The sequence below is a fragment of the Pipra filicauda genome, unplaced genomic scaffold, assembly GCF_003945595.2.
Source record: "Pipra filicauda isolate LSUMZ 115617 unplaced genomic scaffold, ASM394559v2 scaffold24_size8852520_pilon, whole genome shotgun sequence".
Taxonomy (NCBI): domain Eukaryota; kingdom Metazoa; phylum Chordata; class Aves; order Passeriformes; family Pipridae; genus Pipra; species Pipra filicauda.
The window spans coordinates 7576279-7600422 of NW_024104365.1; the positions used below are offsets into that span (position 1 = coordinate 7576279).

The window sequence follows — 24144 nt, forward strand, 5'->3', positions numbered from 1 at the left end:
TAATAGATAAAGTCCAAAAGGCATATGTATTTGTATTTATAGTGACTGACTCCATTTTTAAAACCATCACTGAATGTAGAACACGTCTTGTGTTAATATGAAAAACATGTATATCTTTGTCTCATTAGCTTCCTTGGAAAAATCTCAGTCCTGATGGCTAGATATATAATATAGTTTCATTTCAAATTTTAGAATACCTTGTAGTCATTGCTCTTGGCTAATGCTGAAACTTACCCTCTAATTTCTTATCTTTCCTGGATTCTCATAGTCTGGGTAAAAAAAATGATATATACCTCTTGCTTGCATTTGAACTTGATTTAAGAAAAAGGCACTTAATCCATTATTCTTTTTTAGGTTTGGTTCCCAATTTAAATAAACACAATTATATAAATTATAATTTGATTAATTTCTAGACATAAACATAGGGTATGCAAACGTGCTTGCAAAATTTAATGCTTCACTGCATTTAATCCTTATTGACTATGCATGTTTCACTCTTCCAAGATCCCTGACGCTTCTACTTTAAAAAGACGGAAAAAAATCTCATATCCCATATAAACCTGAGTGACTGAAGAGCAGTAGAGAATCAGAGGCATGTCTATAAATGTAATACATATTACACTGTTCTGGCTGTTTGTTTAACCCTTTGGAAAAGTGATGTTTGTTCTTCGTATGTAGGATAACAGCTAGATACCATTTTGCTGCTTTGTATATGCCAGATTGTATGGACATCTATTCACTTGGTGGTACAGCTTGCTGTGGTTGAGCTCTTTTTGTAAAGAAAATTCATATGCAGATTTTTGAAAAAGAAGACATTAAATATAGTTAGTACCAAGAGTTTCTTGCTCACTGTCTTTCTATGAGAATACTTCACACAAGTGAGGGAATGATGCATTAATACCAAGTGATTGTAGGTCCTTCTGTTCTCTTTGAGCTTGCCTTTGATTTCTTTTTTTTCTGAAACGGGGCTATTCAAATACAACAATAAAGCACATACAAGGTCTGACTCTCTAGTCTTAACTTTTAAAGTTTGAAGTCAGATGTATTAGAATGACTAAGATTATATCCATAGGAGATATGAAAAGAGAATAGATGTCTAAACATTTACTGGAGAAGCTTGTGATCTGTAGGCTATTCAGATAATAAGTAACTATTTAGCTGTGTCCAGTTAGTGATAGAAAAGCTTAATTTACATTTTTAGACAGGAAAAATTCACCAAATATAAGTAAGCCTACAGTACAGTAACTCAGTTATTAGTAAAGTCACTCAGTCATTAGTAAAGTATAGTAAATGCTGTTACTATTTTCGCTTCGAAGTGTGTATTTTTTCTTATATTAAATTTCCTTTCCTTGTTATTGAAATCAGATGGAAGAAAAAATGCTACTGAACATTTCTAAATCAAAGTACTTGAAAATTTTAAATTACTTGGGGCAAAAGTTAAAAAATATGTGATTAATAAGACCTTGATAAAAATGAAGACTTCCTAGGCAGTGATGTCATACAATTTTTATGAAGTTTTTAGTCAGACCTTTAATTTCTGAGTCACAGCAGTCTCTCCTCTAGAAGGCTGAAGGAGTTTTTATTCTTTTTGTGTGACCTCTTCTGTTCTTTCCTGTGCTACATTAGTGTCAATAATAGTTGTAATGCAGTGAAAAATCTGGCCTGCAAAAGACCTTCGCAGCCTTTTATTTGTTTCATAAAGGCTTGTAATTATCAATGAGGAAAATTCAGAACTAATCAGGTAGATATTCTTTACACACCAGAAGGTGTGGGAAAAAATTCATAAGATTCCTGGGAATAAGGCTGCCAAATGAACTAGAGATTTAAAATTAAGGTTATTTGGAAAATTTATATAAAACCTATCTATAATTCTTATGAAATTAGAAGCAATGTCATGATTTATGACAGATGTAATGAGAAAGGAGCTTACTAAATGCAGAATTTTCTTCAAGGCATGCCATTCTTCCAGCCTTATTCCTAATTCATTACGGGGTGGTAGTCAGAACTTCTGACAATAACAGTCTGATTTGCTGGGTGCCTAAGAACTGAAGATGAGTAATAAAATCTATTGAAGTGTTTAAATACAGGAACCAGAGCTCACAGTGCAGCAGTTACATTCATGTGGGAAGGCTTGAAATGCGGATGAAGCTAATTAGTCTTCATTGAAGATAACATCAGTGTCCTACCACTCCCAAAGTTATTCTAGTCTCTTGACCTGTCAGGCATTGGTACACAATGAGTACCAAATTTCTAAATAGTTATGGGTGTGTTTCAAACAAGTCATTGTAATAGAAACAGACTATGTTGAAATAAAAATATTAATGAAAATATCAATGAATTGTATATAAATGGATATGAATAAATTAAAATTAATTACTCAATTAAATAGGAAGAGTAAATGAGAGCAATTGATATTGAGACTCCAAAAATGTACACTGTATAAGCTGTGTAATGAGATTTCTGTCTCTATTAGGACTAACTCGATCCTCTAGACTGAATGTCCTTGACAAACTTGCAGTCTGAACTTCTCTGAAAGACAAATCAGCAGTGGGTCTCAATTAAGAATGTGAGTGTATTTGGTGTGCAGGTTAAGAAGAGCTGCCAATTTAGTCTTCTTCAGAAGAAATCCAGTTCATGTGCACCAAGACCATTCTGGAAAATAAATCATACATGATAAGCCAGGACAGTCAAAAAATTAAATGTCAACCTGTGCTACCTCTTCAAGCTGAAACAGCCTATGCTGGAGGTGATTTTCGTATGGAAAGTAGGGTTCTATCATATGTAGTAATGATTCTTGAGAAGGTGGTTGTTCTGACTTCCCTTCTACCACATTTTAACTATCAATATTAAAAATCATGTTAGATATATATTTAAAATTATGTGAGATATATCTAGAAACCTGTAATTTCTTCATTATTATTATTACTACTATTATTATAATTCTTTATTTCCCTATTTATAGGAAATGCCTTGGATTAAATTAATGAAAACTTATGACAAGGGGTTTTTTTTCAAGAAAGGATTTGTAATTGAGACAGAACCATGCATAAGAAGTCTGCCTGAAGTTTTACTTCTTGATTTGTGTTCCTAGGTCCTGTGTCTCTGAATGTTCACTGTATTTAGAAATAATGGTAGGGGAAGAAGACAAAAAATCAGTAAACGTCTCCACTGTTGCAGTTCATTATACTGTATGACTTAATAGTGTGGGAGGCAGACATTATTTCTTCCATAAGACAGTGGAGCTAAGAGTGAGGAAAGAGAAAATGTATCCCTATTCCTGCTAAAACTAGCCTCAAGAATTGTACATGAAATTTTGTTTCTATTTATCATCTTTAAATAACATTGTGCTACAGTTCCAGGCAAACCTCGGCTTGTGATTAGCCACACACAGATGAACACGGCTCTAATTCAGTGGCATCCTCCTGTGGAAACTTTTGGCCCACTGCAGGGTTATCGCCTGAAGTTTGGTCGCAAAGACGTGGATACATATACAACCATGGAGTTCTCGGAGAAGGAAGATCACTTCACGGCCACAGACATTCACAAAGGAGCTTCTTATGTCTTCAGGCTGTCAGCTAGAAATAAAGTGGGCTTTGGGGAGGAGATGGTTAAAGAGATTTCTGTTCCTGAAGAGGTACCCAGTGGATTTCCCCAAAATCTCCACTCGGAAAGCTCTACTTCTACATCAGTTCAATTAACTTGGCAGATGCCGCTCTTGGCAGAGAGAAATGGCATTATCACCAAATATACCATCTTGTACAGAGATATCAATGTTGCTTACCAGCCAGTTGAACTCCCTGTTGTTCCTGCTGATACCACTATGACACTTTCTGGCTTAAAACCAGATACCACATATGATGTAAAAGTACGTGCCCACACAAGCAAAGGGCCTGGTCCATATAGTCCAAGTGTCCAGTTCAGGACACTACCCGTGGATCAAGGTAGGATTTGTCTGCTTATGGCGTTGACCTTTAAAGGAGTATCGGTCTTTGGATATCAATGGTTTTGAAGGTATAAATAAAACTGACCAGCCCATTCATAAAAATAGGTTCATCAAACACAAAAGGTAAAGTATGTAAATCTTAATATCTTTTGGATGCCTTAGAATTCAATTGTCCCTTGCCAAGAAAGTTCTGGCTAACATCTCCACAATTTTTTCAGGTAAGGAAAATGTGCGTATTGGGTTGTCACTAAATAAGAGTGAGAGTGAGTTTAAATATGATCTTTAAATATGAACAGACAGGTAGGAGAATTGAATCCTTGTTTGTTTTTGACCTAAATGGAAAGCTAATAGTCCCAAGTAGCAGTGGAAATATGGCAAGATCTAAGCACCAAGATGTTGTTTATATACATTGTTTCTTTTTTTCCAGCAGTGTTTGCAAAAAATTTTCATGTTAAAGCAGTAATGAAGACTTCTGTTTTGCTGTCCTGGGAAATTCCAGAAAACTACAATTCAGCCTTGCCTTTCAAAGTAAGTTACTTTCCATTTGTACAAGAGAAAATAACAGAAACTAGAGGATGTCTTTCACCTGATTAAGTAGCTTACTAAATATGGAGATTTTTCTTGGTGTCAGTTTGGCTCTGTTTAAGATTGCATACTAATCAGCAGTGCTACTGTTAAATTTAGTCATACGGCAACATGACTTTTCCACTATTGTGGCACTGTTTCCAAGTCAGGCTCATACTGGTTAATATGCATGATGAGAACACCTTGCTAATTTGTAGTTCATCGCTAAAATATTTTAAAGAAAACAGTGAAAGAAAATAATAATTTTCTTCCTATTTTTTTAATCTGTATTGACTGCAATTGAATACCATTTTGTTTTTTCCCTCCTCACATTTACAACACCACATTTTCACTTTACAACTCTTTTGTTCCACTAACTATAACATTAGCCAGATACAGAGACTTAGTGTAACATGCAGTCTACCTGGGAATTTGATCTGTATCATTCTTAATGTCTGTGTCATCTCAGGCATTGGCAACTGCAGAACAGTATTTTATGAACTAAATTGCAAAAACCTTTCTAAATAAGGACTGTGAGTGAAGAAGTCAAGGTATCTTTAACAAGAATGCCTTGCTATAATTTCTGTGTTCAAGCAGAGCTAGTTACTTTGAAAAAGTGAAGTTGGATTTTAGGAGTACTCACATTGCTCTAGATTAATGTAGTTCTTTTTTTTTTTTCCCTAAAAGTGAGAAGTTTAATTGCCATAGTGAATTCGGTACTATTTTAGAACCTAAAATGCCCTTTTTTAACTTTCATTTTAAATTTATAGCTAGGTCCATTCCTGAATTCAGTGTGACAGCAGTATTTGCCTTGTCTTAGTAATGAAAACCACCTTCAATTTAATGTGTATTAACTTAGATCCTTTATGATGATGGGAAAATGGAGGTTGATGGACGTGCTACTCAAAAGCTGATCACTAACTTGAAGCCAGAGACATCATACTCATTTGTGCTGACAAACAGAGGAAATAGTGCTGGGGGTCTTCAGCACAGAGTGACAGCAAAAACTGCACCAGATGTGCTTCGCACCAAGCCAGTCTTCATCGGAAAGACCAACTTAGATGGCATGATAACTGTGGAACTTCCAAAAGTACCCTCAAATGAGAATATAAAGTGAGTGAATGAATTAAGTACCATTGTTTTTATTTCCAGAAAAATGATTATTCTGACTCTTCATGGTAGACCAAGGCTTTATTCTTCATAATGCTACAGAGAGTACAGTACTCTGCAGTAGTATTTGAACTAATGCTGGGATTATATTTCATGATAGTAAACTTGGAGGTGCTATTGACTCTCTCAAGGGACAAGAGGCCTTCCTGAGGGATATAGGTAGATTGAGCACTGGGCAATCAGCAATGGCATGAAATTTAGCAAGAGCAAATGCCACATTCTGTTGTAAAGGCTCTTGAGTGTATCCAGCAGAGGGAAACAAAGGTGGAAGGACTGGATACCATGTCATGTGAGGAGCTGCTAAGGACTGACTTAAGGCTTGTCTAGTTTGTAGAAAAGAAGACTGAGGGCTCACCTCCTTGCTTCCTGAGGAGGAAAAGTGGAGAGAGAGCTGCTAATCAATTATGGGATCCATTTATAGGACATGAGCCTCAAAGCTGCATATCAGGAGAGGTTCAGATGGCATTAGGAAGCATTTCTTTCCTTGAGAGGGTTTTCAAACACTAGAAGAGGCTTCCTCCTGAGGTGATTAATGTCTCAGGCATGTCAGTATTTAAGAGGCATTTGGGCAATGCCCTTAATAATTTTTTCTAACTTTTGGTCAGCCCTGAAGTGGTCAGGTAGTAGGACTAGGCAATCATTGTAGGTCACTTCCAACTAGAAGTATTCTCTATGTTTGTCACATAGCCGGGTATGCAAGACCTGTATGGAGAATGTAGATTTTTCTCAGAGTACTTTTGTGTTTCATCACTGACTGCAAAATGAGGTATGCAGAAAACAACCTATATTGAGCAATATATCCTTTCAGAAAGAATGAATAACCCATGAATGAGTACCCTGTTGTAGATACTTAAGTATTCAGACTCAGTCATTCCAGACTGACTCCATTATGTGGAGTTTTAAAGACTTGTTGGTGCACTTATATTAATTCAGATTAATTAATTCTGAAGTTTTTTATAAAGAGAAAAATGCCAGGTCCTCTCCAATGGTCTCAGAAAGAAAACTGGAGATTTTGCTGAAAAAATGGGCAATTTCCTAGAGGTTGCTTAGATTTTTGGGGGGAACAGGTGCTGTGGAAATGTAAACAGCAGAAATAGGACTAAAGACCTGACAGCACATGGTCAGCAGGGATTAGAAAGGTTAGACATAAAGATTTACCAGGAAAACATGAAGCGTGATACAATCAATAAGTGTTATTGCTCTGCTTATAGTGATTCTTGTTGGTCTGTAAGGTTCCCATGTGTAATGTAAAGGAAATGGGGAGGAAAATGAGCCAGTCATTAAATATTGTTGGAGATTCAACTTGTCCTCTCCCTGGTGGATTTTTACTGACGGCTTTGTAGAAAGCTGCCCTCCTTTTTCATTACTGACTGAGGGTTTTGAGGCAGGTAAGGTCAAGAAATAAATGACTTTGAGACATTAAAAGGATGAAAAACTGAAAAATGTAGTCATTATCATTAGATTGAGTAAGATGCGGTCAGTAACAAATGCAGCTAAGGAAGACTGAAGATGGAATGAGTCAAAAAAGATTTATGAGGCAAAACATTCACAGAGAGAAAAAAGTGCAGGATAGCTAGTCAAACAGTAGCCAAAGATAGCAGTGAAAAAAGAGACAATGCCTTTCTTTTTATGTACTGTAAAAAAATTAAAAAGGCAAAGTGACATCAGCAAAGGTCCATTATGGGGTTCAACTGTTGATTTTGCAAATAATGTATCTCCTCCTTCTATATCTATTTCCTAAGAAGATTTGATCAGGCTTGAAGTAATAAAACAAAACAAAAAAGATTCATTTCACCCTTGGATCAGGCATTACAAAGCAGCTACATACTGAACAGAAAAACCTGACATGATGCTTGCTAGAATAAGTAAGATTATTCTGCTATAATCTTTGTATGGGAAGAACAGTTTTCTGTAGTAGTTAGGTTGACATTTTTAGACTTACTGTTCCTCTGTTGGTACATTATATACTCAGGATTGTCTCTAGCTTAAGATGAAGTACTGAGAATTTTTCAATAGTACTAATTACACAGAAGGTGAAAAAGGTAATGGTTTGCTCTAATGAACTACAGGTAAATACTAATGGGATTGAGGGTAATGTTATAAAAGGCTTTGTAATTAAAAAATGGTAGTAGTTGTCAGTGTTTGATGGTGATAGATCATAGAAATTGGTGCAGAGCTCACCTTGTGATTAGTAAAATATCTCTTTTGCTGGCATAATCTCAAGTGAGAAACTTCTTAATTTTTTTCTTTTAGTATTTTGGGCTAATCCAAAGCAATTTTTTTGTGTAAAGAACAGTTCATGGTTCTCTGAATCTCTTCCATCTTTCCAGACTCTTAGGTAAAAAAAGAGTTTTGTGGAAGACTTTGGCCTTCAAAATACTCAGTAGATCAGACAATATCCAAACCAACCCTTCATTTCTCACCTTCCTCTCTTCCCCTCTACCCCAAAAAGAACCTAAAACCAAAGAAGCGAATAATGAAGGAAACCATAAAACATGTTTTTCAAGAGATGCTACATCTTCTGGAGTTAGCTAGAAATCAAAGAACTTTGTTGTCCTTCATAATTTGCAGCACTGTATATTGGTGAAAACATTTTCATTTTTCTGCTTACTATTGATCTACTTGTTCTTTCAGCATAAAATACTCTATGTGTGCTGAAAGTCTTAGTAGATGTTCAAAGTTATGAGTGGGAGACTTGGATGAAGGAATTGTGAAAGAGTGTGAAAGTAACATTTACATGCTGGAAGTTCCTTGATTGAAAAAAATAAAAAGATGAAGAAGATGAAAAAAAAACAAGGATATGTGAGAGACTGTTATGCAGTTCATCCAGCAGATTTATCTTTGATGTTTGAAAGACACAAAGGGGCCAGTTCTCAATTGTTTTTTGTCTTGATTCTTAGGCATCTGTTAAAGAAAAGGTATGTAGGTTATGCTTACTGTATATATGGATAAATCAGTGTTCACTAGGATTTGTTATTCATGTAACCAAAGAGTTTTTAATATATTTACACAGAAAACTTTCTCAAATTACTTAACACAAGAATTAATGAATATGTGCACTTACTATAGTAGCTGAAAATCCAAAGTTTTGTTACGTTTCTTTTATGGGAAGGAGCTTTAAGTAAGAAGAGCTGATTAAAATGGATCAATGGCTTGCACTGGTATGGAAAAAAAGATAGTTTATATAGTTAGTTTAGACTGAGTCTTCAGTCAGTTGTAAGGCAGGTCCTTTTCTGTAGACTCTCTTTTGTTAATTACCTAGGATTTGCAAGTGCATTGCATGAGTAAAATAGTCAGTGCTGCAGAAAGTTGAATGGGCTATGAAAAAGAGGCAGAGTGAGAGGAGATGGTCCATGAGACACTAAAGTTGTCTTCCATAATGGAGGGCCAGAAACACCTTAATAAGCTGTTGTTACTAGAAACAAAGAAAACTAGCTTCTTTCCCTCTTCTCTGGGATGGAGAGTGCTTGACTTTTTGACAAGTGTGTTTATCAAGAAGATGTACATTTTACTATCCTGGATGTCCTGATGTTGTGATTCTACTGCTTCTTCCCTCACACTAATGTGAAATTATGTATCTGCTTGACAAATATCCAGGCTTTTTGAAGCAAACAAGGAAAGTACCAGATCGCTATTATACTAGAAAATATAATTTAGTAGTCTCCATGGGTGGGAAGGAGGAAGACGTTTTCAGGATAATGTTTCTGTGGAAAACCGATATATGTAATTTGCAAATCCTAGCTATAAAGAGAGCATAAACCAAGCTCTCTTGCCTATGCCTGTGAACAGAATACTTAAGTAGGTAAAGCTGATGGCGACTGCTACTCAAAAGTAAAGAAAGTATGGGTGAAGTATATGTCATGTTTTCTTTCTTTTCTCTTCATTGTAATATTGACATCAACAAACATATTTTGTTAAGCTACCATGCTGATTATACATTAAAATTTGGGGAAGATGGGGTGGTAATTGAGATGTAAATATATGGTAATAGGTTTCAATTTAAGGGCTTGGTTTTTTTTTTTTCCAGTGTGATGGTGGCAGGGTACAAATATCCCATGGCTCTTGTATCTCAGGAAGGCATTTTCAAACATTGTAATTAAAGTTTATTATAAATATTTATATATTTGCACAAAAAGTCAGGTAAATGGTGCCATTTGTTTGTCAAATGTTTTACAGTTGATGTGTTTTCAAGAGTGTGAATGTTTACAGCTGTTTGGAAGGCTGCAGTGACATATTAATGTGCAAAAGTTTATTCTCAACATACCACTCTTAAGTTACGCTGAACAGACACTTATTACACCAATTTATTTATTCCTTTTCTTTCAAATTTACTTTTGTCCAACTGTTTTATTTACAGAGGCTATTACATAGTTATTGTGCCTTTGAAGAGATCTCGTGGAAAGTTTATTAAACCATGGGAGAGTCCAGATGAAATGGAACTAGATGAGGTACTGTATGTGGGGGATTTTTTTTCTTTTTTTTATTAAAGAAGCAATATTAGTTGTATGTGATTAACTCATCAGTTTTAAAAGTTTTGGTTGTCGGGATAGTTTATGTTTGAATTAACTGCAGGGACTGAAACAAAAGTTTGAATTACAAAAATGAGAAGACAGTAAAGACATTAAGTTGCAGTAAAGCACATAAAGTGTCTAATATTTGTTGACATTAATATTTTACTCTTTTCCTGTTGTAAAGAGTGATGCAAAAGAGTAAGAGGTGAAATGAGTTGTCAGCAAAAGCTTAATCACCAGTGATACAAACCCTAATAAAGGTCTGGTTCATTAGTGGGGTGTTCACTAAGCCTGTAACAAATGCTAAATTGCAATTTGTGCTGCAATTTAACATTTGACCTTCTGGTGGTATTTTTCCTGATTCTCAGATACCATAATACTTCTGATTAGAAGTAGCCTCCATTCTACCAACAGTCTCGTGCTCAGAAATAAATAGATGAATGAAGTAAGAAAGAGCAACGTTGTGTCATCATTTGGCACTATAAATGACACTAACCCAAAGAACACAAGTACTTTCATTTTCGATATAAGCCTAGTAATACTGGATATCAATGCAATATGTTATTGATATAATACTAATTCCAGGAAGTATTGTGTCAGCAGTCAGCCCTGTGTTCTGTTTTACTCAAGGACGGTATAGGTCATGTGAACTTGTCTTTCTTCTTTTAATGTGTAAATTTGGAATAATACTAATATTTACGATTGTAAAACTCTTTTAAGGGCCCCATAAGAAAGCCTTGTATAAAAGACAGGCAGTGGTGTTATTATTGCTATAGTTGTATCTGGCCAGGATTTTCAGATACTATAGCAATTTGTACATGTAATACCTCTGCAATTCAAAGACCACAGTCAAGTTTTTTACTCTTGATTTAGCTATCTTTTGACTGGATCCCATCCGTTTTTCCATTTTCTTTTGGTAGATTCCAAATTTTTATGTAACAGAGATGCTTCACCATATGCTTCCCAGTAACACAATTACTGGGAAGTGGTAATCACCTGTGAGCAACCACAAAGGTTTTTTTCTCTCTTGACATTGATAAAATGCATATAAATTTCAAAGTTTGCACCAACCTGTAGGGAAAATAAAGATTTTCACCAAACTAGCATTGCTGTAGAAAGCTTTCAAAATATAAACCAAGTTCTTTCAGTCTTTATCACAGCAACAGGCAAATCCTTAATCAGAAGATTAAAGATGACTGTTCAGAGGAAGACATGATGACTGACTGATCAAACCCTGTGTTTTTTCTTGACCAGGATCATTTATGTCATCATCTCACTTCATTCAATTGCAGCAATGGCTTGCTTTGATCTATTAACTTCTTCCCTTTAAAAGAACTTGGGTAGTAAATGTTATCAGCTCATGATGATGGTCATAGGTGACATCAAATACAGTTACACAGTAAAATTCTGACAGTAAGATCATACAGTAATGGAAACTGATTTAATACTACCACCCACTTTTAACATCCAAAGACCGTACTCACATCCAGCAGCATTAACAGATTAAAGGATAAGTGCCAGATGACATTGAACTTTTTGGCAATTAAATTCTACAGTTCCTGCTGATTCCCATAACAAAGGGTCATTTTAATCATCCTGCAAGTTGTGGTGCATTAGTCTGTATAACAGATTGATAAAGAGCATTTATTAATTCAGAAATATTTGGGTCAGGATGGGTTGTTTCCCACTTCTACTGATGTAATTGAGGCCACGTCATAGAATTAATGGTGAAAGAAATAGGATATGCATTGACTGGAAAATGAAAATTATTTCTGATAAAGAACTAAACCCCTTGATATATCTTTTACAATTGCCACCGATATATATAGCAAGAACCGAGTAGGGAAAAATATTAAAAGCAGGCAGCAACTGTATATCATGCTAACTCATCCAGTTTCTGTTATTTAAAAGTCTGGTTTTTTTCCAGCTTTAGAAAATACATACACAATTTTATTAAGCGTACTATTACTGACAAGCATATGAACACAGTGCCACAAAAAATACCTTTGGGAAAAAAACCAAAAACAAAAAAGCAAAACAGAAACCAAACTGAACCAAACCAAAAACCCGTGACAAACCCTTCACAAACCTCCTGCCCCTCAAAACCCCACAAACAAACAAACAAAAAACACAAAAAAACCCCACACTACTCTCTGAGCAAATGGTTCTTGATGGTCAAGTGAAGATACTTGTGCATATTTATATTTTTAATACAATCTCAGGTATATGGCTGTGTATCAGAAATGATTGGGCAATAGATTTTCCAGAGATCTGTGTTCAAAATGCTTTGCTTAGATTGTCAGAAGAAAAGTATTTGCTGGAAACACAACACTGGAATGTGTACCTCCAGTACAGAACTGGCCAGCCCAAAATATTCTCCAACCTTATTGTAGTTACCTAATCTCCTTGGTTCCTTGAACTTCAGTTCTGAAAGACACTAAGAAAGATGCATAATTTTAGAGCAGATAATGGGCAAGATGTTATGTATCTGAAAATAATAGTTACTAAAAATACTGTCCTTTTTTACTCAAAATTTCATTTTCTTCCAAATATCATGAGATCTAGTGACTTTAAATAGACTGTCATACAAAGAAATGAAGTAGAAAAAATATGATTTTCAGTAAGTATTACCTAGGGGGATTACTTCAGATTTGTAAGCAGTAAAACCTAAATAAAAGTATGCGTGTTAAATTTTAAATGAATTCAGTAATTTTATTGAAATCTATGTATGAAGTACAACAGGAGATATATGAGCAAGTAACAATATTTGGCAACAACCCCATTTATATATGAAACATGAATGAGGCCAGAGGTTCACCTGAGGTCTATTCAGTCATGTGTAGTTAATGTTACTGACAAGATTTTTATCTACAGATAAACACACCTAAGTTTAGCTGGCCTTTGGTGATGAATAACCGCCTTTGAGAAAGTTTAACAAATTTTGTTTGACTCAGGGTAATTAACTTTTAGCATTCATAGCCAAAGCTCATTTTCTGATCACTGTAATACAGTACTTCAGCATTGATTTTTCTTCAAATTATATGCATTTTATGTTACTATTTCAAAGAGAAATAATCAAGATCAAACATTTTTCTTCCCCTCTCAATCTCAATCTAATTTTGATTGCAGTACTACTGCCGTATTTTGACATTTTATTATGAGTTGCTTAAAATCTGAATTGTAAATATGGTGTAATCTGGAAACATATGATAAAGAATTTATTTGAGTTAGCCACACAAGTAAGTTTAAATTCCAGTGGAAACAGTAACCATAAATGAAAATATCAGTCATCTTTGGGGGTGGCACAAACCATGTACTAGTATTGCCATATTTGTGGCTCCTGATTTCCAGATAGCATACACTGTTATTACTTGAATATTAACTTAATGTTTCAGCGGACTTCAGGATATCCAGTGCTCAGCCCTCTGCATAGCTGTTATTACCCTTATAAAACATGGCTTCCTATAGAGACAAACTTTTCAGAGTGCTTCCCTCAGCAGTTCTTGCAAGGGCTGATCTAACCTGAAACAAACTTTGATTAGTCTCTGCCTCATGTTCTGCATTTAGCAACTCTACCTGGGGCATAGGAAGCTACCAACAGATGTGAGAGTCACCTTCAATAAAGTAACTAAATAGAAATCTTTTCAATATTACAGTTCTCTACTGCCCTCATTTTTATATGACACAAATTGACTCTAGCTGCTCATTAAACTGTTTAGGAAGAATGAAAGAGAAATATGGACTGCTGATTGTGATAGTGTCCTTGAGTGGTGAATAATGACTTCTATTCTCAAATTATGGCCAGTTCTTTTTTTGCTCAGGGGATCCATTGCAGTGTACCAACTTTTGTGTCATAGGATTGAAAATTGATAGAGTTAAATGAATGTAAAATCTCTACAACAGGGAACGGACTCAGCCTTAGAGCTGGAAAGCAGTTAACTGTATACTAGTATACGGTATACTATATACCATCTTTGAAGGTGTAATTTCCAAGTGCCCTCAGTGTTAGTTAAGGAAGTTTGGATCCAAGTGGTACAGGTTGCTTCCATGTCTATCTGTAGTCTGTGTTTGAAATATTGAGGTCAGTGTTTGAAATATTGAGGTCAGTGACAAGGGGTGTTAAAGTAATCAGTATTAAAAGTGTCTTTCTCAGTAACAGAGTGAATATTAGGTTGTTTTACATGCATTGGAATTGTTAATTGTGTAATTGCAAAGTACAAGATCCTATGTGGGGAAGTCAAAAAGCTGTGCTAGTTAAGCTGTGGCCTAACACTGAAGGAGAGGCTGAATCAAGACAGAGCTTCCCTAATTAAATGTGTCCTTTAAAATGAATATATATAGTTAAGATTAGATTTTCATATCTTTTTTTATTTATCTCTTTCTCACTCTGGAGATTTGTCTCCTTCTCCTAACAAGGAATTTTGTGCTAATCTATTATATTACAACTGTTTGTGTGCTAAAAAGGGTAAAACAATGAGGTGACCTTAGAATAATTTGTGATTGAAGTCTGAGACTACAGGACATTGAATAAGTTTCGAAGTAAAAAATGAGGGAAACTGTAAAGAGGCCTTAGAAGTCATCACTTATCACACAGGAAAAGTTCAGACTCCTTTTAATCAAATCAGATTCATTTTTGTGCACTGCCAGTATATCTAAAGTGATAAAAGGTGTTGAAAAAGCTTTTGTCTGATTTAGTAAGTAATTCATTAATAGGTTATACCAGCAGAGCTTAAGTTCCTTCTTTAGTTAGTATATGTTTTCCAAGTTTGAGCCTAGCATCTAATCTTGTCACAAATGTAGTGATGTAAATTTTACCTTTGTTTATCAAAGAAGTGACTGAGTCACCATCCCTTGAGGTATTTAAAAAGATGTGTAGTTGTGGCGATTAGGGACATGGTTTAATGGTAGACTTGGCAGTGTTAGGTTTATGGCTGGACTCAATCTTAAAGGTCTTTTCCAACATAAATAATTCTACCATTCTGTTCTATGACTGACTTCACATATGTTCATACATACATATATATATTAAATATGTAATGTGATGTATGTATATATATGTCCTCAGAGAAGGTATATTGCTTTCTTTTCCTTTCTTTCCTCCCGTGCCCTTGCCCCACCCCAGGCACAACAGTATCACTGAAAATTGTTTTGTGTTTGTAGTCTGGGCAGTGCAGTTGCCTCCTAGTATCTTCTCTTAACAAGAATGACAAGAAATTGGAAGATTTTACAAGAACCGATTTAGTGATACTGATACATCCCATGAAATGTGGTTAAATTTATTTTTGTAGTTCCTGGTCATGCGTTAAATTTTCTCATTACATTGTCAATAAGTTACATTAAAATTGTTTACAGTTATCTTTCTGTTCATGCCTCCTCTTTCTCTCTCTCTCTTTCCCTTCCCTTCATTCTAAAGCTGCTTAAGGAGATAGCTAGGAAACGCAGAAGCATTCGTCTTGGGCGGGAAGTTGAATTAAAGCCATATATTGCAGCTCACTTTGAAGTTCTTCCTACGGAATTCACATTGGGGGATAAGAAGCATTATGGTGGATTTGAGAATAAACAACTGCAGAGTGGTCAAGAATATGTCTTCTTTGTCCTGGCTGTAATGGAACACTCAGAATCTGTAAGTTAGTTAATGTTTTTCAATTTCAAAATTATCTTTCCACAATCATGAAAACATTTTGCAATGCTTATTCAGCTTCCCAAAAGATTTTCTATGGGGATTTTTTTGCATTACATGTCAGAGCATCTTTAAAGCAATTATTTCCTTTCCTAGTGACAATTAATTCCTTAAACTTTCCTATTCTGGTTGCATCTTTGTGTGTTATTTCTGTATGTAACTGAAACCTAAGGATCACCTTTTATTAGCGATGTTGTGATCCTTTGCAAATTACATGCTCTGCTATTTGTGACCATGGACAGAGGATCTGAGGCATGAACTTCACAGCAGCATCTTTCTCAATGTATTTAGAAGTTCTTCTCTTGCCTTAATGCTACCATTGAATAATGGTGTAGGACACACAGGATTCTTGGAAATTCACTGAACCGGAGACATGCACAGCTACTCTTTTTAGTTACAGTCATTCCATAACAACTATATCAGTAAATTGTTAGAAAGTTAGAAAATAATTCAATAATAAGGAAAATTCTTGAGGTGATTTAAATAATGAGCTGTCATTCCTCTTTACTTAATTCATTTGGTAGTTATGTCCCTTTATGCATGAGTTAACCTACTGCATGTAATATATTAAAAGAATAGACATAAATAGGACTGTAGAAAGAAGATGCAATCCACATTAACATTTTAACATACAATGTATAGTACGTTAAATTTCTAATGGGTAACTAAACCTGACAGGTACATGTGCGGGTTCAACCGCTTGAAACTACAACACCAATATTCTGAATTCTAGTCAAAACTTCTAGTGTGTAACATCATAATTGCTTTCTTGCTATCAATGGAATTTGCCTACTTAAACACAATGAGGAAGTTGTTCCACTTCGAATACTTTTGGATAAATAGCTTCATTTGAAAATAAAGTAGATGCCTCCTGGAAGCTCTAACATAAATCAAAAGTTCCACTTTCGCTTTTTGACAGGGGCTGCATAGACAGATAATTCTGAAGGTGTTGCATCCAAAAGGTTCAAACTGGAGAAGATAGACAGCTTTTGACCATAAAGTTAGGTAGCCAGAATAAGGTACTCAGAAATTACCTATAGTAAAATTGATCTTTTCAGCACAAAGTATGGTTTCTCGGTTTTTTTTATATTAATTAAGGCATTAGTAATTTCATATAAATGACCTAAATTTATTATTTTGTTAGCAAGAAATGAGGATAAAAAATCAGGAAAAAGTAGATTTTACAGGTGAAAAGGCTCATATGGCAAAATCTATCTAAGGTCCTACTCTTGAAGATTTCAGAAGGCATTACTAAACTTACATTATCGTTAATAACTGGTTTAACATACCATCCGAAATGTTTATGTGATTGACTAGCACAAGGTACCCACAGAGTGTGAATAGTTTTTAATGGTGAGTGAAATTCAACTTTCAATGCTCCAGTTTATCCACCCTCAATATATTTGATTTTCTTTTAGGACTGTAGATCCCACTGGTGTATGAGTTGCAACTTGAAAGGGATTTTCAAATGTTACATCATACATTGACTTCCCCTTCAGAGAACACAAAATTTCCCTGTTGATTGGTAGAATGGACTATTTGAATTAAAAGAGAACATGGGAAGATCTGAATTTGTTTAACTTGGTAAAATGGAAGCTGTAAGAGCTTATAATTAAAATCTTAAGTATGTTAAGCATGTTGTTAAGAGGGAGGAAAAAATAAGATAAATTTGGCAAAATAATAAATAAGTTTTAATTAGTCATTATTACAGGTAGGATAAAAGTTTAAAGTGAAATCTTGCTTATTGGAGAAAAAATAGTTAGCGCTTATACTGTTGCCCTCAGTATCCCTCTGTATCTTTTTCCAGGCATTTTTACTACCTGCTTCAAAGAAAGAGGCTAAAGAGAGTTTCTTCCTGTAGCAGTGAGATTTGTTCTGTCTTTTGAAAATACTGAAGCTGGGAAAAAAATGTCAGTCAGTTCGGGTGTTTCAGAAATGGAACATGAAGAGTCCCCATTTTCCAAACAATGACAACGGACTTAAAACATTGGGGTTTTTTGGTGCCAGGTACCAGGTTTAGTGAGACTGTAACATAACTGGAGATTGTTGGCATGGGTGCTAGCTCCTTACCAGTTAGTGTAAGTGCCTCAGCTTTGCCAATCCTAATCCTGTCTCAAACCCAGACACTGTCATAGCCCAGAGCCCAAAACAAGGCCAAATGAAGTGTAAAAAAACATGTCTCCTTTGATAACACTTGTCCTGGCTTAGGGCATCTTTCAGAACACAGTGCAAACATGTAAATGGAAGCTAATCTCTTCTCCCAGTTATCTTATTCTGTCTTAGCTGACATTTCTGATCTACTGCTGAATCAAGCTTTTAAGTCCTTTGCAAGAGCTGTAGTTCAAATCCTAGTTTAGTGCTGATGGAGACACTCCAGCAAAGACAAAATTGTACAAACTATTCTCCACTTCTGTCTTTATTGTAACTCAGAGTTGTTTAAATGATCCAGTTTTAGCAGGCTGGCTACTCAGCCTCTCCTGTTTGTAATTTTAACTCTGCACTCAGTCATAGATCAAACATCTCAGGGCAGAGCAGAGTGAAGAAATATTCTGTTATCACAGGTCTTATCCTAAGCCAGTTGCTTTACACCATCCAGTAAAGCAAAGATTTTCAACAGCCTCTGTTGGTTCATAATTCAAGTTTTATACCTATGAAAGACTGTTTAGCTTCCCTTCATACTCTATAGTGACTTCCCCTGTTTTCCATTCTTAAATTTAAATTGTTTCAACCTTCAATAAGAATACTCTATCAGACAGTTTTTGACTGTCAAAATGTATTGTACTATTGCCACAAGAACCTTTTCTAAGAACCTTCTATATTCAGTCCCCTTTATTTTTACTTACAGTAGTTTTGTTCTGTTGGAAGTACTCTTTCATATCATGCAGGAAGAAATAGTGTTAATCCAGTGTGAAACTAAAAAAACAAAAACCAAAAATAAGTAACCAATGGGTTGTATTTCTCCTAATGCTTTCCTCATTCTCTGTTTACGTTGCAAAGTGTTGTGGAAGGACATCATTTGTCTACACATCACTGCTAATATGTGGAACACAAAATAACACACTGTTTAGTTTGCAAGTTTATATGCTGCCTGACTTCAAGAAAAAGAGCATTTTCACTTTGTTATGTTCATTGCATCGTCATCTTCTATACATTTATTTTAGATCTAGCATAGTTAATACTTTAAATGCGCTCCTTCGTGATTAAGAATTATTTTTATTTCTATAGACTATGTATGCAACCAGCCCATATTCTGATCCCGTTGTGTCAATGGATCTTGATCCCCAACCAATTACAGATGAGGAAGAAGGCTTGATTTGGGTTGTTGGACCAGTTCTTGCAGTGGTGTTTATCATCTGCATTGTTATTGCTATACTTCTTTATAAAAGGTAAATTTACCTTCTAGTTTTCTTGCTAGGGATATAACTTCCTGACATGTTGATCATTTTGTAATACTGTTCCAAATTATATTTTTCTGCTACCATAGTAACTGTCATTGCTTTGGGATATTTCAGTATTTATTAATGATTTCCGGAATACTGCAGAAATTTTTGATTGAAAGTTTCCAATAATTACAGGTATGCAGGTACATTTTTCTGTTGATGACATATTAACACTTCTGCATTTAAGTGTTTTTTCCACTTTGCGTACATTTATATGCAAAGAAAATAAATATGTGCTGCATATAAATATGTATGGAATTGGCATATTTGACTTTTCAAAACTTGTTTTTAGACATGTAATAGTAATACATTAGGGGTTATATTCAACTTGATGTTAAATGTGATTCTCATCTCCACTCAAGTAATTTGAGTTTTTACTTTTGACAGTTGGTCTCAATTTGTCAGTGTATCTATATGAATTTGAAGCTCTGAACTGAGAGATTAAAGAGACATCAAATAACGTTTTTCTACTAATCTTGCAATGAGATCAAATTTCACTTATTCTTCTTTCACTGTCTGTGACACAGTTGTAGTTTTGCTATTATACCTTCTGCCTTACAATATACTCAGTGTAAACTGTGCACGATGCCATAATTTATATGTAGCAGCTTTTTACACTGTAAATGAATTCACAGGGGTCAATCAAAACAAAAGAATCCAAACAAAAAAGTTTATTTTAATGTTTAGATTTTGTTCCTAATACATTTTTAAATATATTGATATAATTGCAAATTAATATAAAAATGCTATAAACCTCTGGGGAGGTGGTGCACTAGGAATAATTTCATTAAATGGAGAATGTCCTCTAAAATTAACAGCTGTAATGCTATCACTTGAATATAAATATTTAAATTCTGCTTGCCTCTATGGTCTTCCTACCCTAAGTGTCTTTGGTCAAATACCTCTGAAATTGCATGTATGGAACTGGCTTCAGGTTTTGGAAAGAATTCTCTGTTCAGCGGTAAATACCCGGTCCAGAGTTGACTTGAGCTTATGTCTATATATGGATATATTTATAGAATGTTTTCAGGGCTGTCATCGTACAGCAGCATAACACATGGTCTGTTGCTTTCACATACTATGTCTCCTGAAAGGTTCTGTTAGTGCATAGTGTTTCAGCCAATCTAATTGGTTAGCAACCAGTGAACGTCTGTTTGTGTCTGTCTGTCACTTCAAAAACCAGTCGTTAGAGTTGTGCTAAAAGTGAAATATTCCTTTCTTCTGATTATTTTGAATTATTAAGAGTAAATCTTCTCTCATACTACAAAAAAAAAATCCAAACAATGGCGTATAAAGCAGATGTGCACCTATTTCTGACAATACTATTTACATTTATGGAACCAAACTAAAAATCTTAAATCTGTTACCAAATAAAAGATATTAGGCATATTCTACATACAAACAGGTAAAATTTGCTTGTCAGTACTGTGAAGATATTGTCATTTACTGAAAATGGGGGACATACTTTCCATCTGTTATTTACTATTTGTACTAGAACTTTTCGGGCAAACGTCCATATGTATTTATTTTTCTATTTTCAGCTATTTACTCTAATTTATTAAACTGCACTGAATTGGCAAATTACCTCTGAGAAATTTTGACTGCAGTTTTAGCAGCCTGGTGTCCTCAATGAACTTTTCATTTCTGTAAAAAAGAAGTATATAATTGGATATTTTTTTCGAGTATTCAACCTGGATGCAAGCTAACTGCTGGATTTTGATAGACTGACTGACTGTAGAAGAGCAACAACTAGACAAGAAAATAGGGATATTTAGCATCCTATTTTGAGAAAGCAGTGAAATTTAATTTCTGAGTTAAATGGATTTACTATGGCTACAGGAGTTGGATGAAAAAAATAAGCAAAAAAAAGCCCAGGAAAACCAAACATTTTCATGGATACAGGAAATTTTACAATATATTTGTTGAATACAGTGGAGTGTAAGTGCAACAAGTATGGTAACGAGGAAAAACAAAGGATAGAGGGCATCAGTCTAATAATACATGAACATACATGCAAAAAATATTAAAACTAGGATGTTGTTGAAGGATGTGCAGTGCAAAGAGGACAGCTAAGAAATGAGCATGTCTTTTGAAGTGCAGATGGTAGTAATTCAAATAAAGGTCAACTATGCTTAATTCACTTTGTCCATAGAAGCCTTTATGAACAGACTTGGACCACTAAGCTCATGATTGATAATACGACTTTTATATTTTAATTTCAATCATAGAGAAAGAATTACTTCTATTTCTAAAAGAATCACTTTAGGTGGAGAAGTCTTGCCCCTCTTTAAAACAGACACTATCAGAGGTAGTGTGAATGAGTTGTGTTAGTTGGTTTGAAGCATATTTAACAATCCCAAAGACAAGGAGTGCATGTTTGACCTCATTATTTATTGGTAAGTTGTGTCAGGGTTATTGCCTCTCCATTTAGTCTTAAAATCTGAAAGCAAAGATACTTCATAGAAAGTTTTTTGGATCATATATTAGAATATAGCCAAAAGGTCCTTGCAGCTCAGTAAGTAACAGTAATACACTGAAGAGTACCTTTTCTTATGATCACATATTGTAGTAATATAATAGCCAACAACAACAGAGGCCAATTAATGTGCTGTCTGCAGAAGATCTCACAGTTTCACAGAACCGAAGGGTCACATCTCTGGAATTTGCCTCATCCCAGCCCTGCTCAGAGCATGGCCAGCTACAGCAACTTGTTCAGAGGGATGTCCCAGCAAGATTTAATGTATCTAAGAATGGAAACTCAACAACTTTTCTGGGCAACCTGTTCTGTGTTCCAGTATCCTCACAGTAAAAATTATTTTTTCCTGAGTTACAGTTGAATATGTCTTGGCAAATGGAGTTGACTTGGCCAGTAACCAGTTCAGTGTTCTCTGTCCTCGCAGCAGTGAAACCAGGAAACCACCATGCAGTCATAGGGAAAGGAGACACTTACTTTGGAGCAGATATTTCAATCTATTAGACTTAAATATAAATAATAAAATTTAGACATCCAAGTAAATTAACTAAATCTCATTACCTTTTCAGTTATTTTCCTTTGCTCATTCAAACTTGAAGTACATTACATATCATAGTAAGATTTATAACCAGAATCTCAAACAAAGCCAAATACCTGCTTAGCTAGAGAGAGAGTGCATACCCTAGAAGAAATACCTAACCATTATGATGGTTCTTTGAGTCTCAGTTTATATTTCAAGTTGATGTTGATAAATCATTACCTTGTTGCAACCTACAGTTTAGGTAAATCTACAGTGAATCCTTTTAACTCACTTTTAAATGTGTGGTACATATTCAATTACATAAGATTTAGGTGATTGGGAACCCAGTCAGTGAATGTTAAAGAGCTCTAGAAATTGTTCAGTGTATCTCAAAAATGGACAAATTAGAAAGAAGAGTGCCTGTCCCCATGAAGAATCCTGTCATCTGGTTTTTGGGTTTGGGAATTTATTTCTTTAACATATGAATTTATGTTTTTAAGAAATTACAAATTCTCTAATTTCAGTCGTCCACTGATGGAGAGAAAAATGTTCCTTATTCTAGATCTTTTCATTTGTGAGGAAGAGAAGTTAAAGCCATCTTGACAGACTTTGTGTTGTTTGCTTTTATAAAGTGCAGCTTTCTGATTTGGTTCAGAAGACTGGAGCCTAAGCTTGAATCTTTTGAACACAGTGAACTCTGTCGCTCTGAATCATAGCGTCATCGAATCATAGAATAGGTAGGGTTGGAAGGGACCTTTAAGGGCCATCTAGTCCAATTGCCTTCATCTTCAGCTAGGTCAGGTTGCTCAGAGCCCTGTCCAGCTAGGCCTTGAATGTATCCTGGGATGACGTATATGCCACCTCTCTAGGCAACCTGTGCCAGTATTTCACCACCCCCATCATAAAAAATTTCTTCCTATTAGCTAATCTGAATCTACCCTCTTTCGGTTTAAAACCATTACCCCTTGTCCTGTCATTACTCCTACATAGGCTGTCCCCATCTTCCTTATGAGCACCCTTTAAGTACTAGGAGGCTGCGGTAAGGTCCCCCCAAAGCCTTCTCTTCTGCAGGCTGAACAATCCCAATTTTCTCAGCCTTTCCTCATAGAGAAGTGTTCCATCCCTCTGATCAGTTTTATGGCCCTTCTCTGGACACACTCCAACAGGTACATGCCTTTCTGGTACTGATGAACTCAAAGCTGGATGCAGCGCTCCAGGTGGTGATTCACCAATGTAGAGTAGAGGGGCAGAATCATATCCCTTGACCTGCTGGTCACCTGCTGAATCTTGAGCTTTTTGACTTAGAAGCTAAATATGCTTCTGACGGAAAAAGAAAAAAAAACAAAAACAAACCAGACGTTAAAAAAACCACAGAAATGAAAATGGGGGAATCTTAAGTGATGATGAAGAATTCTAAAGACTTTTTCATAAAGTGTGTAGTCTGGTCATCGCATACCACAAGCTATCAAAAGTTTGTAGAGTCTCTGTTTATTATGATCAACACACAGATAAACAGTGTATTAACAGTGAGTGTGTATAGTAGCACATTTTGGTGGGAGATATTTTCCCTGTTTACCTGATCTAGATCATAGATCACTACAGATCTATGCAGATTGGTGTAGACCTCTAGTAGGTGACATTCTTTCTAAATCTAAAAAGGTGTGTAATACTTCACTAGAAAAAAATTTATGCTTACCTTACTTTACAGGGTACTGTTAACAATTTCTTGTTATATTATTACCTGGCTTTGTAAAATAATTTTAAAAGTCCTCATTTCGTTTTATTCTTTTTAAAATTGAGTACAATTCTTATGTATTTCATGTATTTAACCTTGTTCTTCACT

General features: G+C 35.2%; 1 protein-coding gene across 30 annotated transcripts in view; it reads left to right on the forward strand.

The window, feature by feature from the left end:
• The window catches only part of PTPRD (protein tyrosine phosphatase receptor type D), a 313470-nt gene that overhangs the window by 203282 nt on the left and 86044 nt on the right, over window positions 1–24144 (forward strand). For 17 of the 30 annotated variants that reach the window (XM_039381989.1, XM_039381990.1, XM_039381991.1 and 14 more), the window contains 6 exons: window positions 3354–3941; window positions 4374–4471; window positions 5367–5620; window positions 10035–10125; window positions 15602–15811; window positions 19094–19254. In XM_039381989.1, the coding sequence (XP_039237923.1) occupies window positions 3354–3941; window positions 4374–4471; window positions 5367–5620; window positions 10035–10125; window positions 15602–15811; window positions 19094–19254 (1402 nt within the window). Of the gene's footprint in view, window positions 1–3353; window positions 3942–4370; window positions 4472–5366; window positions 5621–10034; window positions 10126–15601; window positions 15812–19093; window positions 19255–24144 lie in introns of all 30 variants that reach the window. The other 13 variants (XM_039381992.1, XM_039381978.1, XM_039381979.1 and 10 more) reach the window with 3 other exon arrangements.